The sequence below is a fragment of the Daucus carota genome, chromosome 6, assembly GCF_001625215.2.
Source record: "Daucus carota subsp. sativus chromosome 6, DH1 v3.0, whole genome shotgun sequence".
Lineage (NCBI taxonomy): Eukaryota > Viridiplantae > Streptophyta > Magnoliopsida > Apiales > Apiaceae > Daucus > Daucus carota.
In genome coordinates, this window is record NC_030386.2 from 29,403,343 (window position 1) to 29,428,726 (window position 25,384).

Below are 25,384 nucleotides of genomic sequence, written 5' to 3' on the forward strand. Positions count from 1 at the left end.
TTGTCTTAACTTTAATATAATGAACACTTGATACAATGTGACCGAAAAAAAAAACACTTGATACAAGCCTTAATCGAGTTTTGACTTTTAATAATTACATTAAACTAAATTTAACCGAGTTTTATGTATAGTATTTAATTAAAAAATGTTTATTATAAGTACAATAACTTTTCTATAAGTTTTTAAATTATACAATAAATTTTTGTTGAATTTCATTTTTATTTTACCACGAAATATACGTAAATTATTATTTATCATAAATTTTTGAACCGTAAATATTTGATTAAAACGTGAATTGTATAATTCTCGAACATAAATTTTATTTAAGCGCCAACCTTTATAAATATTTAAATTATACAATATCTTTTTTGTTCAATTCAACTTTTATTTTTCCGGTAAATTTTATTACATTATACTGTTTTCTTGGAACTACGAAATCTATGTAAATTATTATTGATTATAAAATATTCGATTAAAGTGTCACGCATCACAACTTGGTGACGGCGACGAGTGCTTATAAAAAATAACTTTTATATATTAAAAGATATTACGTAATTGTCAAACATAAATGAATTCTGTTTAAGAATTAAACTTTATAAATATTCAAATTTTACAATAATATTTTGATGAATCTAAGTTTAATTTTAGTAATGAATTGTTAGTACATTATACCTTTTTCTTGAAACTACGAAATATTTAAAAATTATTATAATTTATAATTTTTTAAAATATACATTAAAATACGAGAGTACTTGATAAAAAGGCTTTTTATATATTAAAAGATATTATATTTTTATATACTAAAATATAAATTATTATATTATATTTTATAATTTTATAATTATAAAATATTTGACTAGAGCGTGAGACATCGCCGCTCGGCGACGCCGAGGAGTACTCGATAAAAATCATTTAAAATACAAAAAGATATTATATAACTCTCGAATATAAATGAATTTTATTTAAGAACCAATCTTTTTAAAATATTCAAATTATACAATAATTTTTTGTTGAATTTGATATTTGTTTTAAATGAAATTTTATTACATTATTATTCTCTTGAAACTACGAAATATATTAAATCATTATTGATCATAATTATTTAAATATAACTTATTTCACTGAAATATCAGGCGTCATTTAGCTATTTAATTTATTTTGATCATAAATATTCGATTAAAGTACGAGGGGTCGCAGCTCGACATAGTTGAGAAAAAACACTTTTTATATACTAAAAAAACAAAAGCAAATTATATATATACAAATTAATTATTTAGCTTTATTAAAATTATCATCCAAATATAAGATAATAATTTATTTTTATTGAAAATTTATAAATTTTAAAGGCCCAAGCAAAGCGGGCATAATTTTCTCGATATGCAAGAGTATACATCAACTACAAACACCATGTCGTAGCTCAACTCAGAAAAATGTTAGTGGGTGTTTGGCAACGGCTTAAAAGCCAGCTTCTGGGTTTATAAGTTAGAAGCACTTATTTCGTACCGTTTGTGTAATAAGTCAAGAAGCACTTATAAAAAGCTAGGAATGCTAGCTTTTGTTTCAGGGCTTCTACTTATTTACCAAACACTTTAATCACTTATAAGTTTTAACTTGCTTCTAACTTCTATTCCACTTATTTATTTTAAGCAAGAAGTGCTTATTTTAAGCTCACCCAAACGGCCTCTTAGTATTCCTTTCAATGTCATTTGCATTATGGTGTGCTCTGTTTCCTTCTAATGTATTACATAATAGGCTACAAATTCCTGAGTTTGTTGAGAAAGTCTTTGCTGAAAAGCAAAAAACGGAGATTGCACTGGTGAAAGTTGCTATGATTAAAAAATTTGGGAAGGAATACATCGAGGTCAGCTTCTTCAAACAACTACGCTTTTTTTGCAAGAATTTTTGGTTTATTACTTACAAACATCTTCTCACTATACAGAACAAGGTCTTAACACATGTGAGAATAAAATCTGTCGATGAAACAACAAATTGGTGTTACTTGGCTTGCACTGGATGCAGGAAAGAAATAAAAACGGAAAACTCAGTACACGTTTGTGAGGCTTGCAACAGGTTGGTGCCTTACCCAGAGATAAGGTGAGTTGCCCAAACCAAACATTAAACTCCAATGTTGCAGTACCATATTGGTAATTTATACAACATTATAACCAGTCAACTTCACTATGGGTTGCAGATATCGCATTTCAGTTCTAGCAGAGGATAACACTGATGAGGTACACATAATCCTGGGAGATAGAGAAGTCAGGACACTGATTATGAAGAGAGTTAGGAACCTTTTGGAGGAGGTTAACAAACAAATCTAATAAATTACATAAGTCCTTTTGTGGTTTTTAATATAAATACTAACTTTCATATAAAACTATTTCTAAATTAAAGAATCAGGGAAGAATGGAGATGCCACAAATCTTGAAAGCCTTAGCTGGAAAGGAGTATACAATCTTACTCAACATTAAAGAAATAAACATCTCAAGGTTCTTTCATGTGTACTGGGCATGCCAAATATGCAATGGATTCCTCCACTGGGAAGCCAAAAATGACCATCCGGCAGATCAACAAAATGCAACATCAACCCAGGTAAATTCATACAAAATCATTGTACACTCATTTCCATTAAAAGTTATGGCAATATATCTAAACTCACTTCCTTATTACTCAGGCTACGAACCCTACAATCACTCAAGCCACAGCCTCCACAAACTCGGGACAGCCGGTGTTGGATCTTGACCTCGCATCAAACTAAAACTCCAAAATTTGAAGAATATTAAATTTCAGCATTTTGTTTGTAGCCAGATCATTGATTTTCAATTTGTAATGATTTGACTCTATCGTTTAGGTTATAATTATCTGAAGTGTGCCAAAGTATGCAACCATCTGTATGACTTAAGAACTAATATATGTAACCACCCATGTCGCAAACTTTCTCAAATTGCATTTCATTGTAACCAAACTCTTTAAATAATAATGTGCGACAATGTATGCATAGCAGTACTTCAGTGAAAAAGATAAAGCAAACGAAGGACCTTTGCAGAGCACTGATGCACTCAAACTACATATAGGGTAAACTACCCCTAAAAAAAGTAAAAAATGGCAGGCAAACCACGTTTTATTCACAGACAATTACACTGCAAGTCTGCCGAAAGGTAAATAATAGAGCAAAAGTGACTTAAAGCGAAAAAAATCTCTTCAATTATAGCAACCATCCAAGGAGAAAACAGTAACCACCACTAAGACAGTGAAAGAAATGCACTTAGCCGTGCCTTTAAATTCAGCTCTACTCCAAAGAAAAAATGCACACCAACATGGCTGCACTACCATACCAAATGATCTCAAACCTACGCCCTCAAACAACACTTGCATGGAAACTCAAAATCCGAGTAACGAGATTGTGGCAAGCAATCGATAGCCATGGAGATACACTAGGTATACACTGTATTTTCGTCGATGAACTGGTAAGTAATCTTTTCTTCAGCTAGCAATTAGTCAACCTCCAGTTTTGTTAGCTTGCTTATGCCTCTTATCCACTAACAGGGAGGCCAGATTCATGCATGGATTCCTGCACAAATCATGAATCAAATTCAGAATTTACTTACTGAAGGAGAAACCTATAATGTGCATAATTTTGTTGTTAGGCAATATGGTGCAATGCAAACAGATAGATGCTTTGACAATGATGTGTTCATCCAGCTTTATCATTTGACTGAGATATCGGTTGCTGAAGGTGTGGATTATATCCAACGCCATGTCTTTAACTTCACTGAACTTTCAGCTATAATTGATGATACAAGGGAAAACAAATTTCTAATTGGTAAGTCATTTCTATTCTCCACAAAGAGTTTAATAAAAACCAGTGTAGATTTTCCTAACTGCCCATTTTGTTTTGTAGATGTTGTTGGAATTCTACAACAGAGGCAACCAATCACTAGCTACAGAAACAAATATAATCAGCTAAAACACAGCATTCATTTTACCATCAACGATATGCTGTTTGTGTTCATCTTTCTACGCTTGAATGTTATACAATTCTTGCATGCTTACCACTTGACAAATGTTATCAAACTCTTAACAGCGGCTCTGCAAATGTAATATTCTACGATGAGATGGCACAAGCTTTTGATCAAGGAGTCCGTGATGCTACCCAACATCCTATCATTGTTATCATATCCAGTGCTAAACCTAGATTCATCCAAGGTATCTCTAAAAAACTTACATCTTCCTGTTTTGTAATAAATGTACAGGCCATTGTGACACTAATTTCTTAGGTGAGCCCAAGTTGACAAACTATCCGGCTACAAGATTTTTAATAAATCATTATCATGACGCTGTAGAGGATCTTAGAGACGCATTAAGGCTATTTGCTTCTACTGCATTACATAAAGCAACAGTATAGTCTACGAGCTATTATAAATTTATATCGATTTTACAAAACAGGTTGGCAAATTGGCATTTCCACTGATGTTCTAAAATCAAAGGATGCAAACGAAGGCCTATACTACCTCAAATGTCTTCCAACCCTGCAGATGCTATTTCTATTAGTCGACCATTTCATTCAGCTTATGTAATCTATGGATTTGTAATAACGTTTAGTAACTCTGTACTTTCGAATTGTAACTCTAAATTTGGTCTGCATGCAAGATTAAGATCTCTGTACTACTCATAACAAAGTGGTGCACTCTGTTTTCGTCATTTTATTCTCAAAGAACAAGGCAACCAAAATTTGTTTAATTTCAATTCTACAATTTTAATTGCCCAGCAAGGCGGGCATAAATACTAGTCAATTGATATGCATTCAAATATTGCACGCCAGATGTTCGTTCAATGGCCAAGGCACCTGATTTTTTACTACAAATTAACTCTGTTACTTCATCATTTTTCCCCCTTTCTGGGGATATTTATACTCTCTCTGTTTTTTTTTATATGACACTTTTGACTTGTGCACGTGTCTTTAGGTGGATTGACCGGGTAGTAAAACTTATTATTTTTAACTGTTTTTTTTTGTAAATTAAAATTTTGATTACATATTTTTATTCAGAAAAAGAAAATTTCAAAAATAATACTTTTAACTACCCGGTCAAAACAAAAGTGTGTGCCAAAAAGTCAAACGTCATATATTAAAAAACAGAGGGAGTAGTTGTTTTTTATTGCATAAGGATGGGACCACCGCTATAACATCGAATCTGCGTCAGTTAACTGGTTGTTGGAGTTTTAAAGGATTGTCAGCTCTATGAACTGTGTGCTACATGCTTCATATGCTCATTTGCATTCTAGAGATGAGTGGCTTCTGTTATTATTTGGTCACTCTCCGTATCTATTATTTCTAACAACTTGAATGTACGTACATTATCGTTTTCCCTAACAAACTTTAGGCTATTCAGCTTGAAATTGCTTACTGCCTTTGCGTGATCATCCATCTCAATTTTTCTTATTTTGCCAATGCTATCAGATTACTCAATTATTTATTCAAATCTATGACTACCACCGTGCTAGATCTTACATATTACCACCTCTAACATAATATATTTATATATACATATGTACCTGTATTGGTTGCTAACTTGCTTTTGGTTAATCTCTTCTGTAACTGTTTTTATGTACGTAGGTATCTAAATTTTGAACTACCGAGGACAATTTGATTTCTTCATTGTAGACATTGAAATGTTTATGAGAATTTAATATGAAGAATGAGTATTGTAAATGTTGTTGAACTTTGATTCCTGTGATTTACGAGTGGGATTTTATGTGTACAGCATACAAGTGAACCCTATAGCGTGTCCTTTTCAGGAACGGTGAGATCATCACTTACATCATATTAATTTCGAAATGTTTTAAGCGACATTAGCTTTCGTATTCCCTTCTAGTCCATTCGTACTCACATCTTTCCACTACTCCTAGAGTGGTCCAATATCAATTATTGGCTATAAAACGCCTCACTCATCCAGTCCTAGACATCTTCTAGGTGGGGTGTAAATTTGGAAATGAATACAATCTTTTTGTATATATAAACTCCAGAATCCAACTTTGCTCCTCTAACTTCATTTTTCTGTGTTTGGTTGCTCCACATATAGGCACAAAAGTAATATAGTTGAACAATGGCAAACCAAAGCTCTCTACCACTCTACGAAAGAGTAAACCTTAAAAACAGCAAATTTCAAGCAGTAGAACTTCTGCTCCTCTTCCTTCTCTTCTCGCTCCTCACCTTTCACTTTCTCTCACTAAAACAATATGGGACTCCCGCCCTTATTGCCTTTTTATGCGAGTCCTTCTTTACCTTCAAATGGATTCTCGTTCTCAATATTAAATGGAATCAAATCAAATGCATGGAATATCCTGATCGTCTCTTGAAACAGTTAGTGTAGTATATTGTTTCTGTTATAAGTCATTCTTATTGATTAACTAACAACCTAGCTATAGTGTGTGCATGTGTGTGTGTGTGTGTGTTGCATTTATAGGAGAAAGGTTAAACTTTATGTATTAAAAAGAATACATTTCTATCTTCATGATCTTTATATAAGCTTTAATGCCTTGTAATTATCATCTGTAGGAAAACTGAGCTACCAGCCGTGGACATGTTTGTTACAACTGCCGATGCTGAACTAGAACCACCTATACTGACTATGAACACTATATTATCATTGTTAGCAGTTAATTATCCAGTTGAGAGACTAGCATGCTATATATCAGATGATGGCGCCTCACCTTTAACATATTATGCTCTTGTTGAAACCTCAAAATTCGCCAAGATTTGGCTTCCATTTTGTAAGAAATATGATATCAGTGTTAGGGCTCCTTTTCGATATTTTGCTACCTCCTCCAAACCATCTCAAGAAGATTCCTTCGAGTTTCAGCAGGAATGGAAAATGGTGAAGGTAATAACACATGCATATTCTTTCTTCTTTGAACTAATTTTAGCCATTTATATGCTTGCCTTACTCTTTAACTGTCACTAATACAACAGAGAATGATTTGTGCTAGAGGATTGCATGTACCTTAATATCAATTATTTGAATGCATTGTTTTGTAGGATAAGTATGAACTGTTATGCCAAAAGATTGAGGATGCGTCAACTACGTCTGCTCCTTGTATAGATTTTCCAGAGATGGACAAAAAGAATCACCCTGCCATAGTAAAGGTAATATATCACCATCCACAGACACGCCTATATATATATTCATTCAGCATGACCAGGGAGGGAACTTCATCCGGGCCAAAGGTGGCCATGCCCTTCCCCAGGTTGTCCTATTATCGATATTAACTGTTATATTACAAAAATTGTAACTTGTGGCCCTTGTTGAAGTAAAAATTGGTGGATGACGACTTTCTTGAGCACTGTATGTTTATATCTTTTAAAAGAGAAGCAGTCAAGAGTTTTAGCGCAAAATAAATTATTGATGAATTTCGGTGAATAACTTTATTTTGGATTTCTTATTCATTGCTTTTGTGTATCTGATCCATTGAATACAACACTACTTATGTGTATATATCACAAAAATTTATTTCGGTCCCCTCTATGAAAGAACTCTGGCTTCGTCCCTGAGCATGACTAACCTGTGATTGCAAATATTTTGTAAAAGATAACCTAGCCAGCTTGTAGTTAAATTTTAAAAAAATGAATGTAGTGAACTTAAAATTATAGACCTGGCTGTATGTGTAAACTTGTTATGTTTACTAGTATATAATTGGGACAACATCTCAAAATATGTGAACATTGAAGGATCAGAATAAGTTAGCTTATTGGGTAAACATATTGCGGCTATTTGTATATGGTGAAATTGATAAGAGTAAAATGCAACCCGTGTACCTCTGTTTACACACTCGTGCACTTTGTGTACCTCACGTTTGGAAACTAGCAAAGTGTGTACCTCAGTTTTGAAGATTCTAGCAGATTGTATACTTCTGTTAAAGGATAACTAACTCCGTTAGTTTGCTAGGTATACAGAGATAAAGAGAATGGATCGGTAGTGCAGCTTTGTGAACTGTGGACAGTCATTCAATTCTTTTATATTTTGTTTTCACTTTTACTTTTTTGACATATGTTTCTTCATTGTTTAATTAATTATTTGATTATATATCACGTATTAATGTATTAGTACATATAGATTTTAATCCCGTCCGAATTATGGACGAGTATATAGTTTGAAATTTATTATTTATAATTTTAATTTTAATAACATCTTTTTAATGGTTTAGTATTAATATATTGAAATTGATTAAATTATATTAACTGACTGATTACTCCCTCCGTCCGCCTGAGTAGTATACATTGGGGGACGGGGACGCGACACGGACTTTAATGTTCCTGCAAAGTGTACTTGTGCAATCTATTTTTAAAATTTTTCTTTTCTGAATTAAAGTTTGGATGTTATATTTTTATACTGAAAAAAGAAAATCTCAAAAATAAGTTACGGAACTCTATTTTCTAAGAGCATTGAAATGCGTGTCGAGCGGTTAAAAAGATCCGTATATAATTAAATGGGACAGAGGGAGTATATTTTTTCTTAAAAATTTAGCCTTTTACACTTCGGATCAAACTTCGGATCATTTCGGTAACCCAAATTCAACCCCAAAAATAATTTTTTTTCTGTGTTAATTTTGGTTCAACCCGAATCCAACCCGAACCTGAAAAACTGCATCCTGAATTCCTATTTTACGGATAAAATTCATCGGATTTTCGGATAGGGTCTCATATTGCCCCCTACACGTGAGTATTATTTTTTCAACATATCTATTTTTAGTATTGTTTGATATAACATATCGGAATTTCTAGTTGTCGTCATCGACACACACTAACAACCACATTTTGTTGAGGTGGAGGGCTTTTTTTGGCCAAAACCTCATTAATAATAATGGCCCCCTACAAATGCACAAAAAACATGACCAGTAAAAGTCCTCCACCTCAACAAAAAAGTACTCCCTCCGTCCCCTTTTACTTGTCCCTTTTGAAAAAATAACGCATCTTAAGAAAATATTAGGTGAATATCTTGTTTTCATACATATCCCTAATAAATGTAATGAATTAGATAGAATTGTGTATATATATACTAGTCAAACATTGGAAGTTGTTACATTTTGAAAAAACATACAAAAAGTTGCTTTGAAAAGAGAAGTGGACAAGTAATTTGGGACAAAATTTTTTTTCAAAAAGGACATGTAAAAGGGGACGGAGGGAGTAGTTGTTAGTGTGCCCATGAGCACACACTAGAAAGACCCCTAACATATTTCCGGTATATTCTATTTAGAATTAGAATTGATTTGTATTTTAAAATTTCTTTAAAGTATAGATTCACAAATTATTTTTATTTTTTTACTTTTAAATAAAAATTTAATATTTAAAATATTGTTTAGAAAAAATATTAAAAATAATTTATAAAATTATTTTATATATATCCTAAAATACGTGCAAAATACTAAGAAAAAAGTATAAAAAAATGGGTGAGAGAAAATGAGTATTCCACGGGTTCTAGTATAATTAAATATACTAAACACATGTATATTTACGGTAATATTAAAATAACATAAAATAAAATACTACATAATTATATGTTAATTAAAATTTTAAATAAAAAATATTAAACATATGTATATTTCAAGATAATGTTAAAATAATAATTAGTATCTTACCAAACTACACATTTTTTTTCAATTTACATGCTAATTAAAATTTTAAAACTTGAAGGTCTGTAATTTTTTGAAAAACTAAAAATAGAATGAAGCAGATGAAATCTAATTATTAGCCTAATATTAATCAATACTAGGCTCATTTTGTCTTCGTACAGACACGCAAACCATACTACTAGGGCTGTTTAACGAACCGAGCTGTTCGCGAACAAGCTCGAGCTCGGCTCGTTAAGAGCTCGTTCGGCTCGGCTCGTTAAGTTAACGAGCTCGAGCTCGAACACAAAAAATTGTTCGTTAAGTAAACGAGCTCGAGCCGAGCTTTTAGTATGTTCGGCTCGAGCTCGGCTCGAGCTCGACTCGAGCTCGTTCGGCTCGAGCTCGACTCGTTAAAGCTCGAAAAAAAGTAATATTTTCGTGTTTTTTTTATAATTTATATATGTTATTGAACTCAGAATTCAACATATAATTAATATATATATATATATATATATATATATATATATATATATATATATATATGTATGTATATATATATGGAAAATGTTCCACAACCAAAGGTGGATAACTAGCTTATCCATCCAACTGATCTCTAGCCGTCCAAAATAGGACAATCAACGCACAGAATTCAAAGTAGATCCTGGATAATATGCACACTAAAACAGCGTATACGCAACTTTAAAAAGCGTATACGCTATGTAAAAGAGCGTATACGCTATATAATCTAGCGTAGGGACAGGTTACGCTTTTCAGTAGATCCACATACGCTACATTATATGGCGTCTAGATCCACACAGCTTCAAAAACTAAAAACATGACCTCTTCTTCCTATACACCATTTTTAGAGCATACAAACCCAATACACACAAAATACACAAAATACACCTATATTGGAGCTTATATTCGAGTTTAAAAGCTAGCTTGGATCTTTATTGGAGTTTAAAGCTTGAAATTTGAAGCTTATAGCTTGAAGCTCGGAGCTTGGAGCTTTATTGGACTTCTTTATTAAGGTTAGATTTCATATTTTCATGGCATCTTTCATCTTTTCTAAATTAACATCCCCTAGTAAGCCCATTACACCTAGTAAACCTAGAATTGAGATTGAAGAAGAAAATGATAGTGATGCTAAAAAGACCCCAATAGTGAATGTTGATGATGTTGATGATAGTGATGATGATGTTAAGGAGGTTGTGGAGGAGGTTGGGGATGATGATGTTGAGGAGGTTGGGGGTGAATGTTTTGATGATTTTTGTGACAAACAAAATTCAAAAGATGATGATTTGAATGAGAGTTGTCCTTGTGTTGGTCAATTATTCGATAGCTTAGATGAAGCGGAGATGTTTTATAGGGATTATGGTAGACGTGTTGGTTTTGAGATGATAATTAGAACCACACATAGGCGTGTGAAAAGTAAGAGAATTTGTTCGCGTTTGTATATATGTCGGAAGGGTGGTCGAATAGTAACAAAGTCGTTGGATGAAGAAAAGGATGTTCACAAAAAAAAGAGAAATAGGGATTCTATTGGTAGAACGCATTGCTTGGCGCGGATGTACGTTGTGCATAGGGAAAAATTGAATAAATGGGAAGTGACATCGGTTTATTTAAAACACAATCACACGATGATTTCAAAGGATGAAGTGCTTTTCATGCAACGGCCAAGGAATATAACTCCCGTTATTCGGCAATTGATTATAACATTGAATAAATCGGGTATTGGGCCTTCAAAAACTTTAAACGTGTTAGGGGAGTTAACGGGTGGCTTGGAGAATATTGGATTTGGTAATCAAGATGTTCGGAATGTATTGCGTGATATTCGACATTATGTGTTTGATTCGAGTGATGCTTTAGAGGGTTTGGCATTACTTCGAGAATTGAAACGTAATAGTCAAGGTGAATTTTTCTATAAAGTTGACGTGGACGAGGAAAATCGTGTGCGGGCCATGATGTGGGTTGACCCGAGATCAGTCAATGCCTACAAAAATTTCGGAGATGTTGTTGTTTTTGACTCCACATATCGTACTAATAGGTATTGCATGCCGTTCGTGCCATTTACGGGGGTAAATCACCATTATCAGTCGATTTTGTTCGGATTTGCCCTGATAAGGGATGAGACCGAAGAATCTTACTTATGGGTGTTTAAGAGTTGGTTGGAGGCTATGGGGAACGTGGCTCCACAAACGATCATCACCGATCAAGACATTGCTATTGGAAATGCTATTGCCGAAGTTTTGCCTAACACAAGTCATCTATATTGTACGTGGCATATAAGTACAAAATTTGGTGAAAAATTGTCGCATTTATATGCAAATCATGATCACTTCAAAGAAGATTTCAACTCTTGCATCTACAAGTCACTAACGGTTGCACAATTCGAAGATAGGTGGGAGGCATTAGTTGAAAAATACGATTTGATGAACCATTCTTGGTTACAAGATATGTACTCCGTTCGACACAAGTGGGTCCGGCGTGTTTACACTAAACTGCACTTCACAACCGGGATGACCACTACCTCCAGAAGTGAGTCAATGAATTCTTTCTTCGATGAATTTGTCAATGCTAGTACCGGTTTGAAGGAGTTTATAGAGAATTCACAGAAAGCGTTGGAGAAACAATATTTACGTGAAAGAGAGGCTGATTACGAAACAAAGAACAAGGAAAGATCCAAAATAACATCATCATCATTGGAGAGTCATGCGGCATCTATTTACACAAAAGAAATGTTTAGACGTTTTCAACACGAACTCAAAGAAAGTGGAGCTTATGTCGTGATTGAGAGAGAGAGGAATCCAATTTACAAGCATTACGAGGCATACAAAACAACGGTCCAAGAGGAGTATAGAAAACACTATGCTTTGTTCGTCACCGAGAATGGCAACATAAATTGTGTTTGTCGAAAATTTGAAAGTTCGGGAATGCTTTGCCGTCATATTATTCGATACTTGTATAAGATGCAATGGTCAGAGATTCCAAAGCAGTGCATCACTTTGAGATGGACAATTGAAGGCAATAAAAGAGTTGGAGCCTTACAACACAAGCGTCCTAAAATTGGTAATTTCCTTGAATCACAACCCGCCCGATACAGTACTTTATGCAAAGCATTTCAAGATTTAGCAGCTCGCGGAAGTTGTTCAATAGCGAGATACAATTATCTCATGAGTGTGATTGAAAAAGAATCGAATTTTATTGAAAATTTTCCGAATGAAAGTGGGGAAAAACGTGCGCGTGAGGAAGAAGATGATGCACATGAGTTCGGGGATGACGATGATGACGAAAATTTCAATGATTTGAGAAATCCTATATTATCTCAAACCAAAGGTCGTAAAAAAGAAAGGGTGAAAAGTGGCATAGAGCGCGGCAAAGCGAAAAAAGGTCGAAAATGTAATTTTTGTGGTGCAATTGATGCCCAACATGATTCAAGAAATTGTCCCACAAAATTAGCGACAAATTGCTAATTTTATTTGTATGCCGATGTTTCTTAATTTCTTATGAAAATGTAATTGATATTATGCTTGTTTGCATTTGGTATTTTGTAGAATTTTATTTGTTTGCATTTTGTAATTTTTGTGGTGCAATTGCTAATTTTGTATGATTTTAAGAGTAAACACAGTGCAAATTGCTCTGTTTTTAAGAGTGCACAGTCCCTACGCTATATAATATAGCGTAAACACAGTGCAATTACTCTGTTTTTGTCCCTACGCTATATAATAAAGCGTAGTGGCTGTTTCAAATCCACTTACGCTATATAATGTAGCGTGGTCAAGCATCGGAAATCGATGCTTCGCTTTCCCATGTTTGGGAACTGACTGCTTGACCACCATCTCCATCCTATATAAACCATCCATCTCCATCTCCATCTCCATTTCTCCATCTCCATTTCTCCATTTTCATTTCTCAATCTCCATGGCTACAAAATTCTGTTTTGGTGAAGAGGAAGCTACCAACGAGCACGCTACTAACGAGCATGAAGAGGAAGTAAATATGCTTTTTGCCGAGATGGATATGTGCTTGAAGGAAATAGAGAAAGAAGAAGAAGAAGAAAGGGAGGCTGAAAAGAAGAAAGAAGAAGAAGAAGAGGCTGAGTTTCAAGCCCTTCTCGAGGAAGAAGGGACCACTTACGAAGAAGCCATGGCGGAGTTCCGGGCTAAAATTCAAAGTGTGTTCGATTCTTCCGACGAGGAGGAGAAGTAATTGTAATTGAGGATGAGGAGGAGAGTTATTGTGATCTATTCTAAAAAAAATTCAATAAAGTTTGTTAAATTTGGATAAAGTTATTGTGTTTGATTTCAGTTAGATTTGGTTTTTTAAATTTGGATAAAGTGTATTTTTGTCATGTAGTTAGATTTTGTCTTTTTGTTGTCGGTAGATTTTTTCATGTAGTTTGATTTGGATACGAGTTTGATTTGGTCAGATTTTGGTTTTAAAAATCAGAGGTTGATCTGGGGATGAAACGTGAAGTGAAGTTGTGTGCTGGTTCGCTATATTATATAGCGTAATGCTCTGTTTTCTACGCTACATTATATAGTGACAAAAAAATCAAACTAAAAGCGGATCGTTACCTCGGTAGGGAAGTCCTCGATTGGAGGAATAGGATCCTGACGAGAAATTGGTACATTATAATAATCAGCAAAATCTATTACCGGCCGATAAACAAAATGAGGTGCACTAGGCTCGACATCATGCTGTGCACTGGGCCCAACATCATACTGAGGTGCACTGGGCCCGACATCATACTGTGTAGTCTCGAAAGGAGAACTTGTAGGATGTTCATAGGCTTCGTACTCTTTGAAGAAATCACTCCCAGACGGTTGACTCGATGACTCCGTGGTCCTTCTTGCCTTCCTTTTGGGCAGCACATTCTTGAAGTCGGGCCTCTCATAAGTCGGACCGAAAGTCTCTAACATGAGCTCGTCATAACCCCTGACAAATGTCGGTAATACGGAATCATGGAAAACCGGGGGCATCTCATGCAGACAGAGCTCGCTCATACCTCGAGCAGTCGTGATGATCTATACAGAAAATAATAGAAAGCCACCATTTATCAACATATACACAATGCAATAAACTCAAGATGGCAGTAAAATGGAAATGCGATATTTAAACATACCAAATCCATCGCCTTGGACACGTCGCATTTGTCACGGGCTTGTTGGTACACGGCCGGATTTTTCGTGGCCCTCGATGGCGGTATAATCTTTAGCTTCGTGATATTGTAGTACCAATCCATATAGGCTTCCTCCGAAATCTCATTCTCCGCTGGCTCCACAATACCAACTCCATTTTGGACGAAGTTATTCCACATGTCTACATACTGCTGCCGGTAGAATGGATGCACTTGCATGAAAGGATTGTCATTGGTATACCTCAAACCTCTCATGTCTGCAGGGGGATCTGGAGGTATACACAACGGCATATCGAATTGCCTTGGGACCCTTTCTGGGAGCTGGTACTCTACATCCTCAAAGTAATGGAGTGGTACACGGGCAATGCCGGCAATTAGAGCTCTCTCGAAATGCGCATCAGGCCTCCGATAGAAACGTGCATATGGCCTCCAACGCACCCAATCCAAATAGAAATTATCGAACATACCTCTGTATGCATCGATGTTGTGATGAACGTTGTAGAACTTTGACCTCCCTGCAGAGACTGGAGCAACAGCCCATGCTAATGCCCTAGGCCATATCATCCTCGTATTTTCTGCTATCAAAGGTTGTCCCGGGCGCAACCTCTCACGAGACCATAGCATCAAAACTGTTGTACAACCGGATATGGACCTGACATCCTTTCTACTAGCCTTTTGCAAATTCCTATATAGATATGCAAGAACTGCAGCCCCCCAAGCATATCCATAAATTTTGCTCGGATCCTCTAGAAATAGGATCAATCGAGGGTGGACGACATTGTTGGACTTGGTAGGAAACAGTATTGCCCCACACAAGTAGAGAACATATGCCCGAGTGTATATCACCATCATATCCCGATCTGTACTCGAAGGGCAAGTACCATACTGCGCTCTCAAAAATTTCAACTTCACACCACCACGGTCCAAGGCAGATTTCCTTTGCTCCTCTGTAAGTTCTGGATCGTGCCATCTTCGAAGCCATGTACTCCTATGTGGAATATCATCATCGGATCTAATTGGCTCTCCAACCACTGGTAGACCCATCAACATATATACATCTTCAAGGGTCACAGTCATCTCCCCGAAAGTGAAGTGAAAAGTGTTGGTCTCGGGTCTCCAACGCTCCACTAAAGTTGTGATCAAGCTAACATCATTCTGCATAACCGACTTTGGGTTTACAAACATCCCAAATCCCCATTGCCGCAATAAGTGGACTTGATAATCATGTAAATGCCATTCGCCGAGATTAGATGTACTCTGACGGATTGTTAGCTTTTCTCTTAACCCCCCGTTCCAGATTGTTGTGCTTATGTGATTAGCTTGGTCATAGAGCACAGAATTATCGACTGGGCCACAATAATCATTCGCCATATCTACAAATAAAATTAGATCATGTTATTATTCTCAACGTCAACAAACCAAACTCCAAATTAAATTCCAAATCAAACTAAAATATCCAACTTCATCAAAATCTACACTATCAAACTCAAAATCCAAATAAAATCTAACAAAAAATTCAACATCACCAAATTCTACAATATAAAACTCCAAATCAAAATCAAATTCCAACTTTTCCAAAATCACCACTACTATACTCAAAATCCAACAAAAAATCCAACAAAAAAATTCAACTTCACTAAATTTTACAATATTAAACTCCAAATCAAAATCAAATTCCAACTTTTCCAAAATCACCACTACCATACTCAAAATCCAACAAAAAAATTCATCTTCACCAAACTCTACAATATTAAACTCCAAATCAAAATTAAATTCCAACTTTTCCAATATCACCACTATCATACTCAAAATCTAACAAAAAATTCAACATCACCAAATTCTACAATATTAAACTCCAAATCAAAATCAAATTCCACCTTTTCCAATATCACCACTATCATACTCAAAAATCCAACAAAAAATCCAACAAAAAAATTCAACTTCACCAAATTCTACAATATTAAACTCCAAATCAAAATCAAAATCCAACTTTTCCAAAATCTACACTATCATACTCAAAATCCAACAAAAAATTCAATTATAAAATTCGACTTTACCAAATTCTAAAATATTAAACTCAAAATCAAACTACAAATCCAATTTTACCAACAATCTAACTATCAAACTCAAAATCTAACTATATAACCAACAAATTCGAAATCAAACTATCTAACTAACAAATTCGAAATCAAACATATACACACACATATACACACACATATACAAGAAATACTCACCTTTTGCTGCTAGGATAGCGTCGATTTGGGTTGAATTAGGTTGAATCGCTCTCAAAATCGCCTTCAATCGATCTGGTGGTTGTGTTTTTGAATTAGGTTAAGTTAAGTTTTCATCCACAATACGCTTTACAGTATAACGAGCCCGGTTCCGCTGGAAAAAACCGGTCCGCTCTATTATGTAGCGTACGTTTTGTTGCTCTGGGTTTACGCTACATAATACAGCGTATACGCTGTTTAATATTTTAATCCTTTTTTTAATCTTGACCGTTAGCTGCTTAATGGACGGTTAAAAATGAGGTGGATAAAATTAATAATTTATCCACCTTTGGTTGTTGAACATCCCCCTATATATATATATATATATATATATATATATATATATATATATATATATATATATATATTAGTGATGTAACCAAAATTTCGGAAAATAATAATTTTATATGGTTTGCTATTTTAACAGACAAGTAGAAGGTTAACTAGTACCGCTAACTAGTGTTTAATCCTAATTTAGTGTTTCAATATTTTAAAAAACATTTCTTACCGATCCAACCGTATGGATGTTAATATGATCTATATCACTCATACTAACGGTAGTACACAGTTTGTACAGTTTGTAAAACTACAAGCACACACTTTGCTAGATATCATTTTTGAGGTACATAAAGTGCATCAACCTCAAACTTGAGGTACACACATTGCATATTACTCAATTGATAAATAGAAACATCTTGCAGATAATAGCTGAGGAGGAAGGTATGCCCCATTTGGTGTACATCTCGAGAGAGAAGCGTCCAAAGAAGCCACATCATTTCAAAGCTGGAGCTATGAATGCTCTGGTACATAAAAAACCAAAATTCAAAGCAAGATAGTGTGAATATAAACACACTAAAATCAATCATCTAGCATTCAAATATTATTATTGTCATTTATTTTAGATGTGTGTGTGTGTGTTGTGTGTGTGTATTACACACATGCACAGTCATGAACAATGATATGCATCAAATGCTTTTGCACTCTCCTTTCCATTTAGAACAAAGTTAGTCTTTAGAGGAAATTACTCAATATTATCAAGTTACTTTGATGTCAGCTTTATATTATAAACTTCTACTTCTACAAAAGAAACAAAGAACTTTTTCTTTTGTCAGGAAGAAACAAAGAACTTTAAAATTATAGGAAATGTTGTCTTTTATTCATATGAAATAGAATAATTTTAGTGTTATTCTAGATCAAAATCTTTTTACAATAGCAGCTCAGGAATATCGTATAGTGTTGGGCCTCAGCCCACTAGACTAGAAGCCCATTTACGGGTCCAAGGACATGTGGTCCAAAACACACATAAGTATTAGACAAGTAGTATAAATATAGAACATGTATCCCCAAGAAAGGGGTTGGAATATTTGAGAGTAAAAGGATATGTAAATGGGGAAAACACTATAATCCCCAACATTTGGCGCTAGAAGGAGGGGACTCTAAAGTATTCCAACAGAAGATCGCAACCAAAATATGGCTGGAAGAGAGGAACAACGAAGGAGGAGCTCTAGATCTGCTCCAAAAGCAAAATCGACGAAAGCCATCAGCTCACCTGAAGTCGAGCTGCCTAGTACTTTAAAGCCTAAACAACTGTTCATTGAAGCCACGCCGCAAGGATCTGTTGCCGTTCCGGCATTTTCAGACCCTACGGGTGGTGGAAGGAGGCGCGGTCCCAAGAGAACCGTGGTAACTCCACAAGGCAAGCACGTATTAACAAGTGACGCACGTCTTCACCTGGAAAAAATCAAGGCTCAGCGATTGCGAGCCCAAGCTGAAAAGGCTTACGAGGTGGCTAACCTCGAAGATGAGCTTCTAGCTCTGGACACTAGGAGGCGCATGCTCGCCTCTAGGGTACGTCAACAGAAAGAGATTGCACGTCTGGAGGCGGAGATGGGAACTGCCTCTCAGGAATATCAAACAAGAGATGATGACGAGATCTCATGGAGACCATCAAACAACAGTGAGTACTCGACAAGAGCTGACTCGGCTGGATCATACAGCTCTCGTCACCGTAAGAAGAAGAAGACGCCTGATGAAGAGGAAGAAGCGGAAACAGGATCTAACCCTAAGATGAACGCTGAACTCACCAAACTCAGGAGAGAGGTCGCTCAGTTAAGAGAACAAGTCAAAACAGGCTCAAGTAGTCTCGATGTTCCATCTGAGAGCCCCCTCTCCGAAGAAATTGAGAGTTACATGCTGGACAAGAATCTCAAAATCCCCAATATAGGTCAATTTGACGGGACGACGGCCCCGTCTGACTTTATTAATCAATTTGATGGTAGAATGAGTTATTATGGGCACTCACAGATATCTCGATGCCGCTTCTTCTGCACTTGTCTTAGCGGCACAACCCTCAAGTGGTTCAACAATTTGCTTCCATGCTCTATCGTCTCTCATATTTCATCATCTCATCGGCTCACCAGCTCTAACAGCTCTTGGAGCGTCCAATTTTTGAAGTGCCCCTCTGTGAGGCGTCTCGCCTGTGAGGCGCCCCGCTTGTGAGGCATTTCGCTTATGTTGCGTCTCGCTTATGAGGCGTCTCGCCTCTTCACTCCATCAGCTCTTGGAGCATACAAAAACTCATATCTCCGATCGGAACGCTACTACCGGAAACGAGGATGAGCTCTACAAATCGCCGCCAGATCCGGCGGCGAGAGAGATGCTCCCTGTTCCCGAGAAGCCACGTCTTGCAAACAAAACTTCTCCTTCAAATTTCTTCTCCAGGCGTTTGTTTGATGAAAACGACGAGATGCAGGTCAGTGAGGAAGAAGGCCCGACGGCTTCTGACCCCGCTGGCTGGATAAAATGCCGTTGATCACGACGATGCCATGACCGGAGGAAAGGATGAAGAAATCTGCCGCCGGAGAGAGCACCAACGAGACCTCAACAAAGACATTTGAGATCTCCAATGAAGAAGCTCTGTTCCTGTATGCTCTACATTGCTTGACGATCTGTTTTCAGATACTTTTGTCATTGTTGTTGAACTAGGCGCCACTACGATAGCTGATCTATGCGCTACCACGGTGGGTGATATAAGAGCTGCCAAGCTAAGAGATCCGACGCCACCAAGTTTGATAGAGACTACATGAGGAAAATTAGATCTAAAAGAGGAACTAATATGGAGTGAAGGCTGTTTGGAGTGAATGTTCTCAGATCTGATCGAAAAGGAGGCGTGGAGCCATTGAACCGAGATAGTATTGAAATTTTCAGAAAAGTATCTAGCACAGCCCTCAAGTGGTTCAACGATTGGCCTCCATGCTCTATCGTTTCCCGTAGTTCATCGGCTCATCAGCTCATCGGCTCACCAGCTCATCGCCTGTTCGCTCCATCAGCTCTGGGAGCATACAGAAATTTAAATCCCAACGGGATCCAAAGGAAACAAACATACATCCCGATGGGAATCCAAAAAAAAAAAAAATGACTCTAGAATTCGCCTCTTTGCTCCATCAGCTCTCGGGGCATCCTTGAAAGTAAAAGGCATTGCCTCAAAATGACTCCATATTTCGCCTCTTCGCTCCATCAGCTCTTGGAGCATACAGAAATTTAAATCCCAACGGGATCCAAAGGAAACAAACATACATCCCTATGGGAATCCAAAAAAAAAACAACATGAATCTAGAATTCGACTCTTCGCTCCATCAGCTCTTGGAGCATACAGAAATTTAAATCCCAACGGGATCCAAAGGAAACAAACATACATCCCTATGGGAATCCAAAAAAAAAAAAAAAAACACAAAAAACAACATGAATCTAGAATTCGCCTCTTTGCTCCATCAGCTCTCGGAGCATATTTGAAAGTAAAAGGCATTGCCTCAAAATGACTCCATATTTCGCCTCTTCGCTCCATCAGCTCTTGGAACATCCTTGAAAGTAAAAGGCATAGCCTCAAAATGACTCTATATTTCGCCTCTTCGCTCCATCAGCTCTTGGAGCATCCTTGAAAGTAAAAGGCATAGCCTAAAAATGACTCTATATTTCGCCTCTTCCCTCCATCAGCTCTCGGAGCATCCTTAAAAGTAAAGGCATAGCCTCAAAATGGCTCCATAATTCGGCTCTTCGCTCCAACAGCTCTTGGAGCGTCAAATTTTTGAAGTGCCCCTCTGTGAGGCGTCTCATTTGTGAGGTGTCCTGCCTATGAGGCGCCCCGCTTGTGAGGCGTCTCGCTTATGAGGCGTCCTTAAATACAGCTCTTGGGGCGTTCTTAATGGCTCTTTGATTGTCCAATATATGAAGCATTCTCAATTGCTCATTGAGCGTCCAATTCATGAAGCATCTCAATACAGCTCTTAAAGCATCTAGCTCAGCGAGCGTCCTTCAAATGGTAGACAAAGCCCTACAACGGGTCTTAGGTATCACGCCTCCTCACTGCATTCTTTCACTAGCTCGGCGAGCGTCCTTTAAATGGCAGGCAAAGCCCTACAACAGGTCTCAGGCAAAGCCCTACAACAGGTCTCAAGCATTACGCCTCTTCACTACATCGCTTCACTAGCTCAAAGAGCGTCCTTCGAAGCCCTACAACGGGTCTCCAGTATCACGCTTCCTCACTACATCGCTTCACTAGCTCAGCGAGCGTCCTTCGAATGACATGCAAAGCCCTACAACGGGTCTCGGGTATCACACCTCTTCACTACATCGTCGCTTCACTAGCTCAGCGAGCGTCCTTCAATTGGCAGGCAAAGCCTTACAACGGGTCTCAGGTATCACGCCCTAAGGCTTCATCTGCCCAAGCACATCACCTTCGAGATAAGCCCGCTTTGCGCGCAAACTAGAATGTGAATCAAGGCATCTACATTAACTTCATTATCAGTATGCAATAGTTCACCAATACTTGCTTCCAGCTCCTCAACTTCACAGCTTCTATTGCCTCCCAAGTTCAGTACATGTTTTTCTGCAAATCAACAGTCCTCGCCACAACGGTCACAATCAACCTCATCACCTCATGTGCCTCCTTACAAAAATGGCTCACAGCCTCCACGCCACAATGAACTTGTCAAGCAACAAAAATTACATGCGGTAAAAATGCTTTCTAAAACAATCTAATCCACATCTAAAGATCTGGAACTACTTTGGAGGGGGACTAATGTTGGGCCTCAGCCCACTAGACTAGAAGCCCATTTACGGGTCCAAGGACATGTGGTCCAAAACACACATAAGTATTAGACAAGTAGTATAAATATAGAACATGTATCCCCAAGAAAGGGGTTGGAATATTTGAAAGTAAAAGGATATGTAAATGGGGGAAACACTATAATCCCCAACATATAGTGATATATGAAACGTATTCTTGCTGCACAGACAAGAGTATCAGGATTGATGACAAATGCACCATTTATACTAAACGTAGACTGTGATATGTATGTGAACAATCCACAAGTTATTCTTCATGCTATGTGCATGTTTCTCGGCGTCGACAATGAAAGAGATTGTGCATTTGTTCAATTCCCGCAAGAATTCTATGACGGCATAAAAGATGACCCTTTTGGAAACCAATATGTTGTTTTGGTCAAAGTGAGTACTACTTCATGTCTATAATTTACAGTTTTTTTTTTTTTTTGATTTAGTTTTTTGTTTGCTTTGGCAATTAACTTACATATAGCTTCAGCTTTCTTAAAATTAAATATAAAATAAATTGCTGCACAGAGTTATTAATTATTTTGTATAAACTGTATAGTTTTTAGGGCATGGACTGGCAGGAATTCAAGGACCAATGTACGGGGGAACAAATTGTTTCCATAGAAGAAAAGTTATATACGGGCTTTCACCAGATCATAATATTACCACTGGTATGTAAAATAGGTTGTTGGGGAAGCCACCAATTATTTCTTATATTTTTACATTTGGTCTCATTCCCTTATGCCTTTTCTCTTTATCAAGGTGAACTCAGTGATCTGGACTTGCGAAGAAAGTTTGGAAAGTCAAGTATGATGAAGGTATCAGCTGCCGAGATTCTATCAGTGTCACCATCGTCTAAAGGTGCACTTTCGAGCTTCGTCGAAGATGCACACTGTGTTGCAGGTTGTGACTATGAATATGGTACCTGTTGGGGGCACAGAGGTACTTTAGCTTTTCTCTACAAAATTTCCATTAAGTTCTCACTAAATCAATACTATGCTTAAGATATGCGTGTAAGACATTGCATTTCAAACTCTATACTATTATAAGAAAACTTAATTTGAGAATGATTCATACAATTTCCATAGTATATAAGCATTTGTTTGTCAATATCATGGCTTTAACTTCCTTTTAAATTTACTGTACTATCCTGATTTTAAATCAAATAATAGGTTGGATGGAGATATGGTTCCCAAGCAGAGGATGTCCTAACCGGTCTTGAAATTCATAGAAAAGGATGGAGATCTATGCATTGCACGACTGACCCAGCATCATTTCTGGGATGTGCTCCATCCACTGGACCTGACACAATGATCCAAACAAAAAGATGGGCCACTGGGCTTCTTGAAGTTCTATTCAGCTCTAAGAGCCCAATTACAGCTACCATTAACGGAAACCTTCAATTCAGGCAATGTCTTGCCTACATGTGGGTTTTGAGTTGGGGTTTATGGTCAATTCCTGAGTTAGTCTACTCTCTTCTGCCTGCATATTGTATTATCTCAGGCTCACACTTCTTGCCCGAGGTAAAATTATTTCACAAGCAATATACATATTGATTTGATTTCAAATGGTCCTTCTATTTAATATTTAGGTGTAACTTTGGTGAAAAATATCAGAATCTTAATATTTTATAAATGTTATGACAATGCAGACGTATGAACCGGCTATTGTCATTCCAGTCGCAGTTTTCTTGATAGGTAATATATACACACTGTCTGAGTACCTTAGAATCGGCTTGTGTACTCGTGCATGGTGGAACAACCAACGTATTGCAAGGATAAATTGCACGTCATCGTGGTTGTTTGCACTTTCTACAGTCTTCATGAAGCTCATAGGTTTATCTGAAAGCGCATTTGTACTTACAGCAAAGAACGCAACCACAAACAGTGATGAAGTCGTGATGAATAAAGATGATGGCAAATTCACTTTCAATGAATCTCCAATCTTTTTACCCGGTACCACTATATTGTTAGTTAACTTGACAGCTCTGTTGTTCGGGATAGTAGGTTTCCTAGCGACCACTCCCCACAGCAACGAAGTCAGGATAGGAGAGTTGCTGTGTACTTTATGGGTATTTCTATATTTTTGGGTGTTCTTTAAAGGATTGTATGGGAAAGGGAAATACGGAATTCCATCACTGACTATTCTCAAGTCTGGAGTACTGGCATTAATGTTCACCCACTTCTGCAAATTGTCGGAGAAGGCTTGACAGGCATGAAGTGATAGTTTTTTGTGGGTTATAGATGGTACTATTAAGTACTATTTATGTTTTACAATTTATTAGAGAGTAAAACGGGGAAAAGATTGGTGGCCTTATGAGGACTGAAAGCGTATAAATATATCATTCTGCAAGTAATTGTACTTACTTTCAAGATTTATCTTAGCCGATACTCCTCTGTATAAAAAGGGTCACGAGTTTTGTCTGGATGAGTACTTGCAATTGTAAATGCAATTCCCTGTGACCTGTCTCAGCTTCTGGGCATCTGGCGCTGCAAACAGAGTCTTCTGTTTCGTAATATGCAAAGTAATCTTACTAGCTGGGAACTGATTGCATCTTTATAAAGATTGATGTATTCTGTGTAGGGCATGTAACTAAGCGGCCAATTTTTTCCGTGAATTATATGGAACGGTACGTAGAGACGTCATTGCTTGCATCATCTTGATTCTTAATGAATGCATATCAAGCTCCCTAATGTGTTAATGACTCGATGGATATTGAGCTTTCCTGATGTGTTAATAGGTTGATGCATATTAAGCTTCCTTCTTGACCTCACATATGGATCTCTTTACACTCCTTCACTGTGGTCCATTATCAATAATTGGCTTAGCTCACTTATTGTGACCCTTCTTGAAAGTTGTATAACAATTAATGAGAGTTGAATAAGAGTCTACATTCATTCATTTATTAAGTGGGAAAATATTATCTAATTAATGTTTTCTTAACATGTGTAATTTTTTCAAAAGAGACTTGTATTGTGAGATGGAGGGAGTAGTACTTTTTCCTCCAAATATGCATCACAGATTCACAGGTAATGATCAGGCAATGCCATGTGCACATATTAGAATAATCTCATAATGACTACTATGTGATCTACTAAAATAATATACACTAACCTTCTAGAGCAGAACTATATCTCTGGTAGTCGGTGGTCCTTAGGGCCAGGTTAAAGTATGAAAAATGTGGTGGGCCAGGTAAAATATATAAAAAAAACATAGACTTCCGAATAATAGGATCATGGATAGCATTATAACATGA

General features: G+C 36.7%; 3 protein-coding genes across 4 annotated transcripts; 2 read left to right on the forward strand and 1 right to left on the reverse strand.

Annotated features, from left to right (window-relative positions):
- Positions 1 to 3,259: 3,259 nt before the first annotated feature.
- LOC108226701 (uncharacterized) lies at positions 3,260 to 4,701 on the forward strand. 2 transcript variants are annotated; one of them, XM_017401696.2, is made up of 5 exons: positions 3,260 to 3,467; positions 3,547 to 3,823; positions 3,902 to 4,001; positions 4,085 to 4,206; positions 4,447 to 4,701. In XM_017401696.2, exons 1-5 carry the CDS (start codon positions 3,306 to 3,308, stop codon positions 4,575 to 4,577), a joined length of 792 nt encoding a protein of 263 aa, XP_017257185.1. In that variant the 5' UTR covers positions 3,260 to 3,305; the 3' UTR covers positions 4,578 to 4,701. The 2 variants fall into 2 exon arrangements, with proteins under 2 accessions (XP_017257185.1, XP_017257187.1); XM_017401698.2 differs by having other exon boundaries at positions 3,261 to 3,467; positions 3,648 to 3,823.
- Positions 4,702 to 5,807: 1,106 nt separating this feature from the next.
- On the forward strand, positions 5,808 to 24,967 carry LOC108226219 (cellulose synthase-like protein H1). Its single transcript, XM_064080171.1, has 9 exons — positions 5,808 to 6,361; positions 6,557 to 6,881; positions 7,037 to 7,144; positions 17,721 to 17,822; positions 22,312 to 22,524; positions 22,688 to 22,799; positions 22,891 to 23,126; positions 23,301 to 23,651; positions 23,780 to 24,967. Exons 1-9 carry the CDS (start codon positions 6,105 to 6,107, stop codon positions 24,335 to 24,337), a joined length of 2,262 nt encoding a protein of 753 aa, XP_063936241.1. The 5' UTR covers positions 5,808 to 6,104; the 3' UTR covers positions 24,338 to 24,967.
- On the reverse strand, positions 14,151 to 16,132 carry LOC135147116 (protein MAIN-LIKE 1-like). Its single transcript, XM_064079782.1, has 2 exons — positions 14,732 to 16,132; positions 14,151 to 14,633 (listed from the first exon to the last, which is right to left on the reverse strand). Exons 1-2 carry the CDS (start codon positions 16,115 to 16,117, stop codon positions 14,166 to 14,168), a joined length of 1,854 nt encoding a protein of 617 aa, XP_063935852.1. The 5' UTR covers positions 16,118 to 16,132; the 3' UTR covers positions 14,151 to 14,165.
- Positions 24,968 to 25,384: the final 417 nt, after the last annotated feature.